Source organism: Triticum urartu, chromosome 4A, assembly GCF_056163025.1.
Source record: "Triticum urartu cultivar PI428250 chromosome 4A, HENAU_Tu73, whole genome shotgun sequence".
NCBI lineage: Eukaryota > Viridiplantae > Streptophyta > Magnoliopsida > Poales > Poaceae > Triticum > Triticum urartu.
In genome coordinates this window covers 607557514-607573887 of record NC_141876.1, presented here as the reverse complement: position 1 = coordinate 607573887, position 16374 = coordinate 607557514, and the positions used below count along the sequence as shown (strand labels likewise).

At 46.6% G+C, this 16374-nt stretch overlaps 2 protein-coding genes across 4 annotated transcripts; both read left to right on the top strand.

Annotated features, from left to right (window-relative positions):
- The first annotated feature begins 442 nt into the window (after positions 1–442).
- LOC147977259 (uncharacterized) lies at positions 443–2251 on the top strand. Its single transcript, XM_087521111.1, has 4 exons — positions 443–613; positions 683–781; positions 875–1005; positions 2233–2251. Exons 1-4 carry the CDS (start codon positions 443–445, stop codon positions 2249–2251), a joined length of 420 nt encoding a protein of 139 aa, XP_087377237.1.
- A 425-nt stretch (positions 2252–2676) lies between these two features.
- LOC147977258 (uncharacterized) lies at positions 2677–13075 on the top strand. 3 transcript variants are annotated; one of them, XM_087519224.1, is made up of 5 exons: positions 2677–3026; positions 7446–7520; positions 7678–8266; positions 8648–12721; positions 12807–13075. In XM_087519224.1, exons 1-4 carry the CDS (start codon positions 2732–2734, stop codon positions 12699–12701), a joined length of 5013 nt encoding a protein of 1670 aa, XP_087375350.1. In that variant the 5' UTR covers positions 2677–2731; the 3' UTR covers positions 12702–12721; positions 12807–13075. The 3 variants fall into 3 exon arrangements, with proteins under 3 accessions (XP_087375350.1, XP_087375351.1, XP_087375349.1); XM_087519225.1 differs by having other exon boundaries at positions 7443–7520; positions 8651–12721; XM_087519223.1 differs by having other exon boundaries at positions 7443–7520; positions 12807–13074.
- The last annotated feature ends 3299 nt before the right edge of the window (positions 13076–16374 follow it).

The window sequence follows — 16374 nt, the reverse complement described above, 5'->3', positions numbered from 1 at the left end:
TATGTAATAGGTAAACTGGTGGCCGTATCATGACCGAGAGTGGGACTTTGATCTGAACGTGATGTGCGATGCGGACCGTGGTCTCTGGCGGTGCATCATGCCCATGATCTGTGTGTACGCCGTCTAGTGGCACTTGCCACACCGCGTGGCCACGCAGTTTGAGGTGTATCAGCATACCCCACCGGGCCAGCCCACCGATACCGGCGGCCACGCGCTCCACCTGTGAGCGCTTTGTTCTTTATGCACATGATTTCATTGCGTGGCGACTTTATTATGATGTTTCTTGTGGCCTATGCCTTGCAGGATGAGCCGGCAAAAGAATCAGTTGATCACAGACTAGGGAGAGGAGCAAAAAATTCATGTGACGGAGTGGAACCGATGGAGGTACCGGAAAGACGTGGAGAGGAAAGTGACGGACTGGGATGCTTACCTGGACCGACACATGAGGTGGTACGATGATGGCCAGAAGCACCGTCTTCGTCTCAGGCCTTGGTGGACGGCGGAAGACATCGCGGAGCTGGAGAGGGATGACCCCGAGGAAGAGGCCTACCAGACCGGCATCAGAGACATGCACAGTGGATTTAGGGAGTTTGCACCCCTCATCAACAGAGTGGTAAGTTTGAACCGACGGTTGTATTTAAATTATTTTATTCGTCATCGTGACTGACTTATGTCGTTGCAGTCTGGTGAGCTGAACAGATGCATCTTTGAAGCCTCAGATGCACTAGGTGATATCCCCAGGAGCGTACAATCTGAGAACAAAATGAGGGGGACGATGAAGGTACAGTTTCAGCCTCCTCGGAACAGATGCATCTTGTTCACTTGCAATCATAAACCTGATACTTATTATGCCCTTGTTTCATTGTGAGTGCAGAAGTTCGTGAAGCGTTGTCGCAAACTAGTAGGGCTGCTTGGGTGTGCTGGAGCTGGGTCGGTTGAAGCTTATCGGCCTGTAGCCACACAGGGTCACATCGGCTCATCGAGCCATGTTCCTTCGTCGTCTAGGTTGGCTGAGGAGGAGGAGGAGGAAGAGGAGGAAGAGGATGAGGAGGAGAAGGAGGAGGAGGAGGAGGCCACATATGAAGAAGGGGAGGAGGAGGATGAGAGCAACGGGGAGGAGGAGTACGATGAAGATTATGGACCTCCACCAACTCAATCATCTCAACCGCCTCAGCTGCCGAAGAGGAATCTGAAGAAGAAGGATTTGCTGAGTCCGGACCCTTTCCAGAGACCGGTTACTCAACGGCCCAAGAAGAAGACTGAAGAGACTCGTTCAAAGAGTAACGAGGACCGTACCTCCATGAGGGGAAGGAGCAACCGATTATGCTCTTCGATAGTTGGCTCTTGTAGTTGGGTTGTCTATGTGTTTGCTATTTGGTTGAACTTCGTTTGGTTGAACTTGTCTAGTGGTCGTGAAACTACGTGAAACTATGTGTTTGTTATTTGTGGATCTATGTGTTTGCTATTTGTGAAACTATGTGGGACTCCGTCTACTAATTAGTTGAAGTTCGTTTGAAATGTTCTATGCACTTCAAGTTTTGTTAATGTGTATGTGATGCCCAAGTTTAATTGTTTAAGATCTGTGATATTGCTGTCATATTTGTGAAACTCGCTGTGATATTGCTGTCATATTGAATTTGAAAAGAAGCAAGCAAATGAACTTAAAACAATAAAACACAGGACCCTACCGTCAAGGACCTTGGCGGTAGGGTCACACAGCCTACCGCTGCCCCCCTGGCGGTAGGGTGAACCTACCGCCAGGGCCCCTACATATTTCGTTACAAAAGGTTTGTACGGCAAAACCCAGCCACACCCTACCGCCAGCGGCTCTGGCAATAGGGTTAGACAGCCTACCGCCAGGTGGGCGGCGGTAGGATACTTATCCAAATCAGCATAGGCAAACGGCCGTCGTCCCCCTCCGTCGCACCCTACAGCCAGAGGCCCTGGCGGTAGGCTGTCTAACCCTACCGCCAGGTCCTCTTGCGGTAGCAAAAGAGTCAAATCCCAATTTTTTTCAAACCGGGGTCAGATCCTAAATTTCTATCGGAAAAAGGTCAAAACACGGAATTTTGCCCCTTTGGGCTGGATGGGCGATGCATGGGCCAGCAAGGAGAGGCTGCCGCGTGGCCTCTTCATGTCCGGCGGCTGCTGGCTTCGGATGTTTTCTTGCAGTGAAGGCCAAGTAGTTACACATGCTGCTTCTGCTGTTGTTATTGGTGTGTATCTGCATAGCGTTCTGTTAAGTGTTTGATGCACTAGTATTTCTGTATATGAATTTTAAGTTAATTGTTAAATCTGTATGTATGTATGTATGTATGTATGTATACGTGTATGGACTGTGGAGTGCGTAGGCAAGATTCACTGCTGTGCTGTGTGTGAAGATCAATCAATCAATAATCTTTTCTCTTGGAGGAAAAGGTGCGAGGATTATTGTGTGCGTGCGCGCAATACACGAGTCCACTTGTAATTTGATTCCACTAGTCAGTAGAGTACTCCAGTCAGTGGAAGCCACGAGGAAAAAGTGTCATCTACTTTTTTGCGTCTCCATGTATATATGTCGAATCGAATAATAAATAAAGGAGGAAACCAGGTGGTTCGGGTGGTTTGCTTGACTTGTGCGCTTCCGTTCACGAGCTACAACTCCTATAAGTAGTCCTACTCTGCTCTGCTCTGCTCTCCTCTGTTCTGGTCGTTCCCCACTTCCTCTCGAACCACTTCTCTGGCAAAAATAATGGAGGACTCGATTGGGGGGCTGGCGCAGACCATTCTGGACGCCATCTCCACCGCCGAGCTGCAGGCGTGGATTCATCAGGCGGGGCTCGGCCATGACATGGAGGTGCTCGAGATGGAGCTGGAGATAGTCGACATGGGGTACGCTGCCGTGCGGGAGAGGCTGACCGGCAACAAGGAGCCGCTGCTCAGATCCCTCGCCCGCCTCAGGGATCTGCTCTACGACGCCGACGACTTGGTCGACGACCTTGACTTCTACCGCCTCCTTGACAAGTCCACCGCTGGAGGCTCATCAGGTATGCCTGCCTGCCTTCAGATCTACTTCTGTTCATCGATTATATCTCCTCTTTCCCCCAAAAGAAGCGCTCTCAAATCTCAATCAGCGCTAGGGATGCAAGCCAGAACACGCATCTATAACTAGTACCCCGTATATGAAAAGGTCAACCTTAGGTATGTGTCGGTTTTAAAGCAGAGTACGTAGGCGAGAGCGAGCGGTGGAAGACACAATGGTTTTCAACTACAACTTGCGCAGCTTTTCTGCTCTTTCTTATCTTCTATTTATCCAGATTTCAGAAAGGGGAACGGGGGCTGGTGGCACGGACGGACTATGCGCCCCCATGAACATGATCCACAACTGCGCTCACCAACACATCACGGTGGCGTGGGACTCGCTCCAGCTTCTTGTAACTCTGACGAAACTGAAGAAAAACAACACCTGAAACTACTGATGCCGCATGTTTATTTCTGCTCCCTCCAATCCATATTACTTGTCGCTCAAACGGATGCATCTACACGTATTTCACTGCTACATACATCCCTCCAATCCATATTACTTGTCGCTCAAACGGATGCATCTAGACGTATTTCACTGCTACATACATCCATTTGAGCGGCAAATAATATGGACCGGAGGGAGTAGCATTCTCCTCCTTAGCCTTGCCGTGATCATTTCATTTTGTTGATGCCTCATATCTTGCTCCTCTGCTCTTGGTATCTGACTTAATGCAACCTAGAGGCTTTGTTAAGATGTCCGCGAGGAGCAGTGCTTGCTAACTCCACCAAAAATAAACGTGCCGGTCAGATTCCCTGGCAGGCCGCCGCCCGCCGTGCCCATGTACTCTGCTGCTTCCCAGCGACTGCCAATGTACTCTGCTGCTTCCCAGCGACTGCCAGCTGATCGGGTTGCTGCCAAGGAAGAAGAGTACCCTGGTGGTGCTCTTGTGTGTCTCGAGGTTGCCGGCCATGTCGCTGTCACCGAAGCCCGTCAGAGTTGCGCGCCCGGTGCTCTTGACATAGTGGTAGCCGTATTCGATCGTGTCGGCGATGTAATATAGGATATGCTTGACCGCTGCCAGGTGCTTGGTAGTGGGCACCTCGATGAATCTGCCCATGTAACCGACCAAGTACGAGATATCTGGTCGCGTCTGAATCAGGTACCTGAGGCTGCTGACCACGCTCTAGTAGAACGAGGCATCCGTCGGTGGAGCGCTGCTGTCTTTGCTGAGCTTGAGTTGCGTCTCCTCAGCAACAGCTTTCTCTAGAATCTTCCGGGCGTAGGACTTCCCCAAGGTGTGCCGCTCGTGCTCTGGCGAACCTCGATTCCCAAATAAAACGTGGTTGCTCATGCGGAATTGAGCCTTTATCTCCTCCTTGAAACGACTGATCTCGTCGTCGTCTGAGCCAGTGTTGAGGAAGTCGTGGACGTACATGGAGCAGCTCGTGCATGTAGACCGCGTGCTTTGATTCGATGTGGTGAAAACCTAGAGCGCCAAGTGTGGCGTCTAGCTTGGCATAGTCTGTAGAGTGCCTTGCAGAGGCGAAGGACCTTGTGCTCCTATGCCAAGACTACGAGCCCAGAGGTTGTTGGGCGTGCACCTCCTCCTGCAGATGGCTGTTAATGAAAGTCGACTTCATGTCCATGTGATGGACCGGCTACCCCTCCTGGGTGACGAGGTTCAGTAGTAGGCGCATTGATTCGAGGCATGCAATTGGTGCGAACACCTCCTTGAAATTGATTGCCTAGCTCTTTGCAACCAACCATGCTTTGTGCTCGATGATGGCACCGCCCTTGTCACGCTTGACCTTGAAGACCCACTTCAGGCTGATGCAATGGTGCTCTAATGGAAGCTCGACGAGGTCCTAAGTGATGTTCTCCTTGATCGAAGAGATCTCTTTGAGCATTGCCTTTGTCCAACTGGGCGAGTGCTCCGCTTCAACGAACATTGCGGGCTCCTCCAGCGAGGTCAGCACCAGGCACTCGACCTGCTTGGGCGGTGAGGGCGGTGTGCAAAGGATGTCGCACTGACGTGGTAGAACTTGTGCACATTGTTTGGATCGCCGGTATCATTCTACAGATAGGGTGAGGTATTGCGGCATCGTGTACACGACCTTTCGGCTGCAAGCCCACGACTAGATTTTCTGCCATGGCAGGAGTTTCTGTTGTGGTAGCTCGATTGCATGAATTTACAGCATTGGTAGCCGCTTGTCTCGCACCTTGTGACATTGTCGTGATAGTTTTTTCGTCATTTTTGTTCATTGTCGTGGCAGCGACTTCTGTTGCTTGTGGAGCTCCTGCCATGGCAGGAGTTGGTGGACGCCTTCAGGCTTGGCGGCTTTCCAGTGTGCTGTGCCACTTTGTCAAAGACAACATCGTGGTTAACACAGTATTCTCACCCAGAGTTGCTGGACGCCGTGGTTGGCACAGTATTCTCTGAACTCCACCGTGGTTAACTCACCACCCTGATTTGTGTTGAGGCTCCGCACACTGGTTTCGACTTTGACTTTGACGGGCGCCTAGAAGACCGTTGTCGATGCCTCGTCCTTAGGGGGGGGGGAACAGAAACAACCATGTGTAGCGCGACATGTCGTCGACGAGGATGAACTAGCGGAGCCTCCCTGGCATCACTGGTGTGATCGGCCCGCACATGCCTCTGTGCACTAGATCAAGCATGTGCGCCGCACGACACTTTACCGCTTTTTGGATTGGCGTTGCATGCTATAGAGCTGTCACATAGCTGATGTACATGGTCGATTGATGGCAATGCATGCACCATCTACTAATAGCCAAACATCCAGAGTGAATGGAAATTGAGGTGCCCATACCTGGCATGCTTCATCGTTGGAGGTGTGCATTGATTGGAAACTGGCTGCGCCACCTGCATGTTGTAGGGGTTCAGTCGGTTCCTCTCATATGTCATCTGAGAGAAGACACAGTGGCGCCGATCTCTGAGGGTGAATATGTCGTCCTTGATTTGCGACTTGTAGCTGTTTTCATTGAGCTGGTTGACGTTGATGATATTGCCGCAGAGCCATCGGATGAAGTAGAGGTGGTGTGCACTCAATGGCAGTCATTGTAGTCGGCGAAGAGGTTGGTGTTGTGCCCATGGATCGCTAGATTTGTCGTTAAACTTCATTGTGCCCGTGCCCCGATGATCGAGCTCGTTGAAGCACGCCACGCTCCCGGACACGTGGTTGCTGGTATTCGTGTCCAGGTACCACTTCGCCTTGTACTCTTTGGTGCGTTCGAATTGTACCTTACGTGCTCCTCTACATGATCAACATGTGTGCCCTCGATCTTGTGGTCTTCAGAGAGAGCGCACACCCACGCCATCAACAACGTCGGTGCCCTTAGCCTGCGTCGGGTGCACCTCACCCCCCCCCCCCCCCCCCCTGTTTTCTTGTGGCAATCATGTGCCACTGGTTCAACTTTCCACATTATCTGCACTTGTCCCGGCCATCATCGGTACCTTGTGCGGTGCTCTGTTTGGCACCGGCGTCGTGCCTGTGCCCTCGCCCTCTGGATTGCTGGCCCCCTCGCCCTCTGGATTGCTGGCCTCATCCTGACAACCCGCTGCTGGGACCACTGTGGCCCTTGGACCATGTGATCCACTCTGTGAGTAGGAAGCGCCCAATGTTAGTGTCCGCTTGGTCGAGCTCCTACTGCTCGGCCGCTTTGAGCTGAGTGGTGAATTCCTCGACGCTGAGCATGTCGAGGACAACCAGCAGATCAAAAACGTGATCTGTGAGTACCTCTTCGGCACCATAGAGAGGAACATGCGCACGACATGCTTCTTTGGACCGTCTCTCTGAGGAGCTCCATCTACACAACCATGCCGGTGAAATGCATCCCAAAGTCGTGATGGTCTCTCGTTTGGTGAACTTGATGTCAGCGCACGAGAGCGAGTGGTGGAAGACAATGGTTTTGCAACCTCCGCAGCTTTTCTGCTCTTTCTTCTTCTATTTATTCAGATTACAGAAAGGGAAATGGGGCTCGTGGCCTGGACTATGCGCCCCCATGATCCACAACGCTCTTGCCATTCCACAAACAGATCACGCTTGTGTGAGACTCACTCCAGGTTGCTAAACCTGCAAAATAAAACCAGCCAACTAACTAACTTTGACGAAACTGAAGAAAAATGACACCTACAGCTGAAACTACTGACCCCGCAAGGTTTAGTTCTAACACTATGTTAATATGAAGGGAAAAGAATACACTATGTTGACTTCATGTATACTTACGGGCTTGTATCCTTAATCAGCGCTCTGATGAACTTAATCGCTGATGAGGCCTCATCTGAACTGGTCATCGCTGCCTTCCTTGGTTTCCTTCGCTTTCTTGAGTGTTGTTTGACGCTACTTAGGGAGCTCTTGTATTGATGAAATTAGCAGCTCAACAGATAATATCCTAAATATTTTTCTTTTTTCTTCCATAGTAGTCAGACACGAGGATACACCCATACAATCTACATACGCCGACCTGTTCATCGACTCCCCTACTACAGATTCGTCAGGTAAGCCTACTCTGCTGGTAAAATTATGTTAATTAATAATCTTTTCTAGTTTACGCATATAATCCACACACGCCGATTAAAGCACGCCAATCCTAGGTAGGTATTTCTGGCCAAGCAGTACAGGACCATGCTGATTCCTATTTTTCTGATGGCTCAGATAATGCTTTGGGTGAGCAGGAAGACATATTTGGGGCAGTCCAAGTCCATGAGAAATCGACCGGAGATATGGATATAGTGAGTAGCCAGGTTGGCAAGAGGCGATTGTCTGCAATATCTGAACACTATGAGCTCGTGGATCAAGATGGAAATGATTGTCGAGTCAAATGTATTCACTGTGGCTCAGAGCCGATGGTTGGCTGTGGATTGAGCCAATCACAATTGAGGCGCCATATAAAGACTGTACATTATGAGAATAAAAAAAAAGCTGCTGAATTTTTGAATGACACACATAATGCTCTTAGAGAGCAGGAAGACATATTTGGTGCAGTGCTAGTCGATAAGAAATCAAGGAGAGATATAAACATACAGAGTAGGCAGGGTGGCAAGATGCGGTCTCCGGTCTGGAAGCACTTTGTGATATCCGAAACTGATGAAAACAATAGGCCTGTGAAAGCCAAATGTGTTCACTGTGACTCAGAGCTGAATTGTGGACCCAAACATGGGACATCAGGTTTGAAACGCCATATCCGTAGTGCAGGTTGTACAAAGAAAAAAGAAGCAGCTGACCAGCCACTAATCCCTTCAAGGTACTGCACTTAATCACTGGATGTCATCACACATTTCCTTTTCTAACTTATTATTTTCTCCAGTTTCTCTTTATCTTTGACCATCCAGTCTCTTTTCGTCCAAACAAGACCGGTTTGGACGCAGCTATCAATTTCAAAAGCACGCACATAATTTTTTTTATTAGCTGACTATAGGGTTATGATAACATAGGAAAATATTAAGACTTAATTAGCAAAAGAATGTTGATTCAGTTATCAAGCCAACAATCTTGATTCACTTCCATATACAAATATAAATATAATTCCCCCACCCTAGGAACATTAATGTGCATGTGGAATCTTGCTCATTTCAGCATCTGTACAATTTGGACAATCCACAATTATTTTTATCTTTTCTTGCAGCAGCGCTGATGGTATAGAAAATGTTGAAACAGTTGCCATTGGTGATTCACACAGCAGAAAAAGGATTAGAATGGATGATGAGTCTACATGGGGGGCCAAACCTGAAACACACCTTTGGAACAAGGCTGGATTTTTGCAAAGGATAAAAGAAATAACTCGCCGGTTGCAAGACATATCGGGGTTTCTGAGTAAGGTTCTCAAGTTACATGGTTCAGATTTTGTTGCAAGCTCAAATCGCTATCGAAGTATAACATCAGATCAACACCTAAGAACATCAAGTGTTGTTCCAAGGAAAGTTTATGGAAGAGTTACAGAGAAGGACTACATCATAAAGTTCATGACAGAAGACAAACTTGATGGTTCATATGTTCTTCCTATTGTAGGCAGTGCAGGAGTTGGAAAGACTGCTCTTGCTCAGCTTGTATACAATGATCCAACCATCGCAGAGCACTTTGACCAAAGGATATGGGTTTCAGTGTCTAACAACTTCGATGAACTGAGACTCTCTAGAGAGATCTTAGATTGTGTCTCTCAGCAAACACATGCAGGTTTATGCAGCTTTGCCAAGCTTCAGGAGGTCTTGAAGATGCATATCACATCAAAGAGGGTTCTGCTTATTTTAGATGATGTTTGGGATGACTTCAACTTCCGCAGATGGAGCCAACTATTAGCTCCTTTGCAGTGTAACACAAAGGGTACAGTGATTCTTTTGACAACTCAAAAATTGTCTGTTGCACAAACTGTTGGTACAGTTGAACCAATTAAGTTACGCAGTTTAGCATGTGACGATTTTTGGTTATTATTTAAATCATGTGCTTTTGGTGATGAGAACTATGAAAGGAATCAAAATCTTAGCAACATTGGATTGCAAATAGTAAAGAAGTTAAAGGGAAACCCATTAGCAGCAGCAACAGTAGGGGAACTATTACGAAGGAACCTTACTATTGATCATTGGAATAACATTCTGAAGAACGAAGATTGGAAATCTCTGCAACTCAGTGGAGGTATAATGTCAGCTCTGAAGCTTAGCTTTGATCAGCTCCCCTACAGGTTACAACAATGCTTCTTATTTTGTGCTCTATTCCCTGAGACATATAAGTTTGTTGATGAGGAGCTAGTCCAAATTTGGATTTCGCAGGGATTTGTGAAGTGTGATAATTCAAGTAAGAGACTTGAGGAGAAAGGATTGGACTATCTGGCTGATCTTGTGAACTTGGGCTTCTTACAGCAAGTTGAAAGAGAAGAGACCTATCCAGGCAATCAAACTTGCTATGTTATGTGTGGTCTTATGCATGATTTTGCAAGGGAAGTCTCAAGAACTGAGTGTGCAACTATAGATGGCGTGCAGTACTGTGAGGTGCTGCCAACTATACGCCATTTATCAATAGTAAGAGATTCTAGATATAGCACAGGTCAGCATGAAAACATACCTCGCAATAAGAAGTTTGAGAAGAAAGTGCTCGCTGGATGTACATCGCTGAAGAAATTGAGGACATTGGTATTCATTGGGCAGTATGACATGTTCTTCTTGAAATCCTTTCAAGATATATTTCAAGAGGCACATAATTTGCGCCTGCTGCAAATTTCTGTAGCATCTGCTGGTTTAAATCCTTTACTGTGCAGTTTGGTGAATTTCACCCATCTTCGCTACTTAAAAGTTGAAGCTGCTGATGGGCTTGGGGCTTTACCTCGAATTTTGAGCAAGTTTCGTCATCTTCAAGTTTTACATGTTGGCTCATACACCAATCCTACTATACCTGTTAGGATTGACCATATTGTTAGCTTGCGGCATCTTGTTACAGAAGAGGGGGCATACTCTTCCATAGCTAACATTGGTAATCTGACATCTCTTCAGGAGCTACCTAATTTTGTGGTTCGAAATTCCAGTGGCTTTGAGATAACACAACTCCAGTCCATGAAAGAGCTTGTACGACTTGGGTTGTCTCACCTTGAAAATGTTAAAACTCGGGAGGAGGCTTATGGGGCAGGATTAAGAGAGAAACAACACTTGAAAGAGCTGCACTTGTCCTGGGAAGTTGCCTCGTCAGATGATGAATATGGTAGGGACATGAGCTCTGGAACGGATCGGTTATCAGTAGAGGTTATTGAGGGCCTTGAGCCACACAATAACCTAAAGCATCTGTGGATATCTGGCTACAATGGAAATCTCTCCCCAAGTTGGCTTGCCAACAGTATCTCTTTGCAGACTCTTCATATAGAGGGTTGTGGAAAATTGGAAATACTTCCATCTTTTGAACAGCTTCCGTTCCTTAGAAAGTTGAAGTTGACGGAAATGCCAAGCATGACAGAAGTATCAATTCCTTCATTGGAGGAACTGGTATTAATTCAAATGCCAAAGTTGGAGCGGTTTTCCTGCATTTCCACTAGGGACTTGAACTCAAATTTAAGGGTTCTGAAGATTCAGAGATGTCCTGCAATGAATATCTTTCCTCTATTTCAGAGCTCCCAGAAATTTAAAATCGAGCAGAAGTCATGGTTGCCCAGTCTGAGGGAACTCATTATCCATGGATGTCCTAATTTACTTGTGCCACATCCCCTTCCTCCATCACCTACCATTTCCAAACTATCCATCGCCGACGTTCCAACATTCCCAAGGATAGGGGGATCATCTGGTGACACATTAACAATTGGATCCAGAAGTGAGGGCTATGATAATTTTGATCCTTCTTCTGATGTGATGACTATACTGGATTGCAAAATTTTGGCATTCCACAACCTGAGGGGCCTCAGATACTTGCGTATAGATGGTTGCCAAAATCTAGTGTCTATTGCATTCACAGGATTAGGGGAACTTATTTCTTTAAGGAGTTTGGAAATATGTAGCTGTCGAAAACTTTTCTCGTCAAGTGTTATACCAGAGCATACCCGTGAAGATGTGACAGCTGCAAAGTGTAATTCCCTCCCATCTCTTGTCACTCTCAGAATTAAGTGTTGTGGAATAGCAGGAAAGTGGTTATCTTTGATGCTGGGTTATATGCAGGCCCTAGAGGAATTGTTTTTAGAGGACTGCCCGGGGATAACTCAGTTAGCAGAAGAGGAAGAAAACATTCAATCTTATGGTTTCTCATCATCAGGAGATCCAGATGACACATTGCTGACAAGCTCAGCTCAAGATGGAATCTTTTGCCTTTCACTAAATCTTATGTCCTCTCTGAAGAAGATATCGATTCGTGAATTCCCACACCAAGTATTTTGCAGGAAAAATGAAGACTTGTCTAGATTTACCTGCCTTGAGAAGCTAACAATTTGGGGATGCCCCAGGCTGCTCTCATCTCTGGTGGATAAATATGGAAATGATGATGAGATGAATGGAAGATGGCTCCTGCCAAAATCACTTGAAGAACTCGAGATCCGTGGTGATTCACCAGGCATGCTGCAGCCCTGTTTTCCGGGCAATCTAACCTGCCTCAAAAAACTACAAGTGTGGTTCAGCCCAAGTCTGAGATCTCTACAGCTGCATAACTGCACGACACTGGAAGAGTTGGTAATTGGAAACTGTGGATCACTTGCTGCGGTAGAAGGCTTGCAATTACTTGGCATCCTCAAGTATTTCAAAGTATTCAGATCCCCTGGCATGATTCCATGTCTGGAGAATCTGTCAAGGCAGGGCTATGCTCTATTCCCTGGACTAGAAAGGCTTGTGTTTGATGGCCCCTCTGTCTTTACCATGTCAGTTTGCAAGCAACTCACCTCCCTCCAATACCTACAACTTGAAAATTGGGAGTTTGTAACGAGACTAACAGAGGAGCAAGAGAGAGGGCTTCAGCTCCTGAAATCCCTGCAAGAGCTGGAATTCCGGGATTGCAGTTATGATCTCAAAAACCTCCCCGCGGTGTTGCACAGCCTTCCTTCACTCAAGAGATTGAAGATCAGTGGTTGTTTGGGAATCTCGAGGCTGCCGGAACAGGGCCTTCCACTCTCGCTGCAACAACTGGACATCAGCAATTGCAGCAAGGTGTTCAATGATCACTGCAAGTCTCTAGAAACAGGGAAGTTAAAGGTCAACATTGTTGGAAATTCACAATCTGCATAATGATTGGCGTGCTTTCTAAGGTATTTTACCGTTAATCATTTTTCCTTAAGAGTTGACACACCATCCGTGTCATGCTAATCTAATGCGAGCATATGGTGGCTGCAGGGATGGACCTGGACCGGCTTCACGATGAGGGCACCCCTCTGGTTCCTGGATCACAAGTTTATGCTTTCAGACCGTAGCCTAAATCATACTCCCTCCGTCCCAAATTACTTGTCGCAAAACTCCATCCGCCCTGAATTACTTGTCACGGAAATGGATGTACTGCGACAAGTAATTCGGGATGGAGGGAGTATGTTTCTCTTCCTTCAGAAAAAGAATCTGGCATGTAAATTAATTAGTGTGTGCTTAAATAAAGACCCGGTGAAATTAGTTTCTTTTTGCGGGTGGAATTAGTGATTTGTTGCATGGAATAAGTGCATTGCGAGAGGAGAGGTGACATGCACAGCATGGGGAGAATAACTAGCGAGACAACTCATGTAGTGCAGCCACGCAAAAGAAAAACCTAAAACCGTCCAAAGAATAAGCTTCCATCGGCTAAAAAAAAGTTGTACGTGCACCAAAAAAAAGAATAAGTTTCCAGGTGGATGTCAAGTGCGGAGAGGCATACGTGCAAAGGAGAAGTGGCAATGTGCACGCGAGTCCAACAATATCTCTGGAGGCATTTTCTTTTTTTGCGAGAACCTTCTGATCCGTAGACGACCTTGTGAGGTATATAAGCACTGAAGTAGACGTCTACCTTGTGAGGTATATAAGCACTGAAGCAAGCTGAAGGCGTGCTGCCGTCTTCCTCGTCGGACCTGGGTCAAATTTGTTGTAGTAGACAGTCAGGATGTTTTCGTGCTAAAGGCCCATAAGACCAGCACCGGAACAACAATTGATGTCGATGAAGTGTAGCGTAGATTGAAAGGATTCAACTTGAAGACACACGAATATAGACGAACGACAACTAGATCCGAGCAAATTCACCAAAAATAGATCTGTCGGAGGCATACCTCCACACGTCCAGCGACGATGCTAGACGCACCACCGAGATGGAGGCCAGAGAGGAAGAATCTTATTTCATCTTTCAGGGAGCCACCGCCATCTTGTTTTCTTAAGCATGACACAAACCCTAACAAAACTCAAAGAAACATGTATACAAAGTCCTTCCATTGGCATGGACAAAGATCCACCATATCCAAGGCCGCCAGGAATGAGGCGGACCGACGGCGCTGCTAACGGAAGGCAGAGAAACCCTAGCCTTTTTGGGAGGAGGCAGATGCGTGAGGAGGCGGTGGCTGCGAGCGATTTGTGTCATCGTCTACACGACCTGTTCCTCGTCTGAAAAGGCATGGCGATTGTTTATTTCCTGGAGGTCGTCATTTTATGCTGTTGCTACGCCGTATATATGTACAAATATTTCTCGCAAGTGCTTTATTTTTTGGTTTTCACTTCAGGTGTGAAATGCGTAACTCAGAAGCAAGTGAAAAAAAATCAGAAGAAAAACTTCGATATAGAAGGCATTGAAATTAGTAGTATGTGCTAACATAAAAATGATGAAAAACATGCATCGAATCAGTCGGAGAGGCAGGCGACATGCAGGGATGCATGGGCATGGGGATAATAACGAGACTAACTGATCATGTACTGCAATGAGGGGTGGATTAACGAGCAGCTCGGCTCATTAAGTTCATATTCATTAAGCTTGTGCTCATTAAGGCTCGGCTCGTTAAGACTAACGAGCAAAAAAACCCTGCTCGGCTCGGCTCGCTTGAAGCTCGTTAAGCTCGTGAGCGCTCACGAGTGCTCGTTAGCAGATTATAATATGTTATAATATACATGATGAATGTGTGGGTGTGATTTTCAAGATGAAATATAGTGACTACAAAAAGAAATGCAGTAGTTTGTTGTCTCATATGTTGATTAGAATAAATAGCTAGATGGGCTGATGTGCTATAAAAAGTTTGTCATGTAAGATGAAAATATATGTTGTGTTGTTATCAATGAGCTTAACGAGCTACTCGTGAAACTCGTTAGCTCACTTGTTAAGCTCGTTAAGCTTAACGAGCTGAAATCAATAATTAGCTATGTTCATTAAGAAGCGAGCTACGAGCTTAACGAGCCGAACAATCGAGCACTCATTAAGCTCGCGAGCTACGAGCTTTTGGTCCAGGCCTAACTGCAGCCACGCAAAAGCAGTGCAAAAGGGAACATGGTTAAAGCTACCATGGTCGATGTGTCGAAGAGTACGTGCAGTGCAAAGGAAGGGCAATATATGTATGTGCTAAAGCAAATCCCGCCCATGAAAACCAAAAGCGATCTGTGGTTCATGCACGCACGCGAGGCCAAATAAGAATCTTTGGTGCTCGCTCACTTTGTGCCATCCTTCCTTTATCAGTTACGAAAAAAGAAGAAGCAGCGATTGTATATGTCCTGTAGCTGACTATACTACCTCTAGTACAATCGTGTCGATCACACGGTTGCTTGTGCACAGGAATTAATCACCTGGCCGGAAAGAGATCGAGAAAGCGTGTGATACCACGACCACTGAGCAGTCCTGTCTCTTGTGCTCTGCTCCCTGGAATAAGATGCATGCGCGTGGTCCGTGGCCGGCTGGGTGCGAATGAGGAGTGGACATTGTTTTCCTTTCTCCATCCCAACTTCCCAAGCTACGAGCATAAATCTTCTCTATCTTGCCAAACACATATATTTATTTACTGCACACCATAAAACATGTTGAATCACATATTGTAAGTTTTTATCGGTGCTTAGAAAACGAATATTTGATGTCACCAACTAGTAGTGAAACTGTATGAAAAATCTCTAGTAAAACCATGTAAATTAGTACTAGTAATTTTGAATTTCTTTTACCTGCAAAAAATTGAATTTCTTCGCACTATCCAAGTTACTTATGCTAAAGAATCCCAAAAGCTAACATGAGAACGTCGGTTTTCTACTGAATGTGCTAGATGACGTTAGATGAGTCGCACGGATCTTGAAGAAGGGGAGAGAAGACATGCCAGATCCAGATCTCATTTGCTAAGGAGCTGTTTGGTTACGTGCATAAACCATAAACAGGCCCAGTGGGTGCAAAAATATCGTGTTTGGTACCATACATGGGGGCCTAGATTGCACGCACGCGGACATTTAAGCAGCCCATAACCTGGCTCGTTAGGAACTCTCGAATTAACCGTTTCTAGCGAGCCAGGCCGAGTCAAGCGCAAAAAAGCGAACGACATGCACAACGGTGTAGGGGGGACCGAGCTCGGAGATGGCAGGAGGCTGAAATGTGTTGGTAAAGCATACAACCCCCCCCCCCCCCCCCCTCCTCCATTCGTTCGTTAGGCATAGTGTGGTTTAGATTTTGCCATTGCTTACTGATATATCAACGTCTAAGTCGGCATGGACGAACGGACGAAGATCGTAATTCAGTCAGCAATACCCATAGCAGTGATTCAGGCCTGGATGATGTTCGTTTATCATATAGCAATTCATCGTAGTGAATAGTCTGTCATTACGGATGATCCACTGTGGATCCGAGATAGGGAGAGGATCGCCAATCTAAACTATATCTACAACAATGACATAGAAGCCGTGAATGTGCTTCAAATGCGAAGAGTGCCTGTGTTTCCAATACAGAAATCCTTAACAGAATAGATCCCGCCCGGCCAGCTCAGCATGCTTTAGAGCT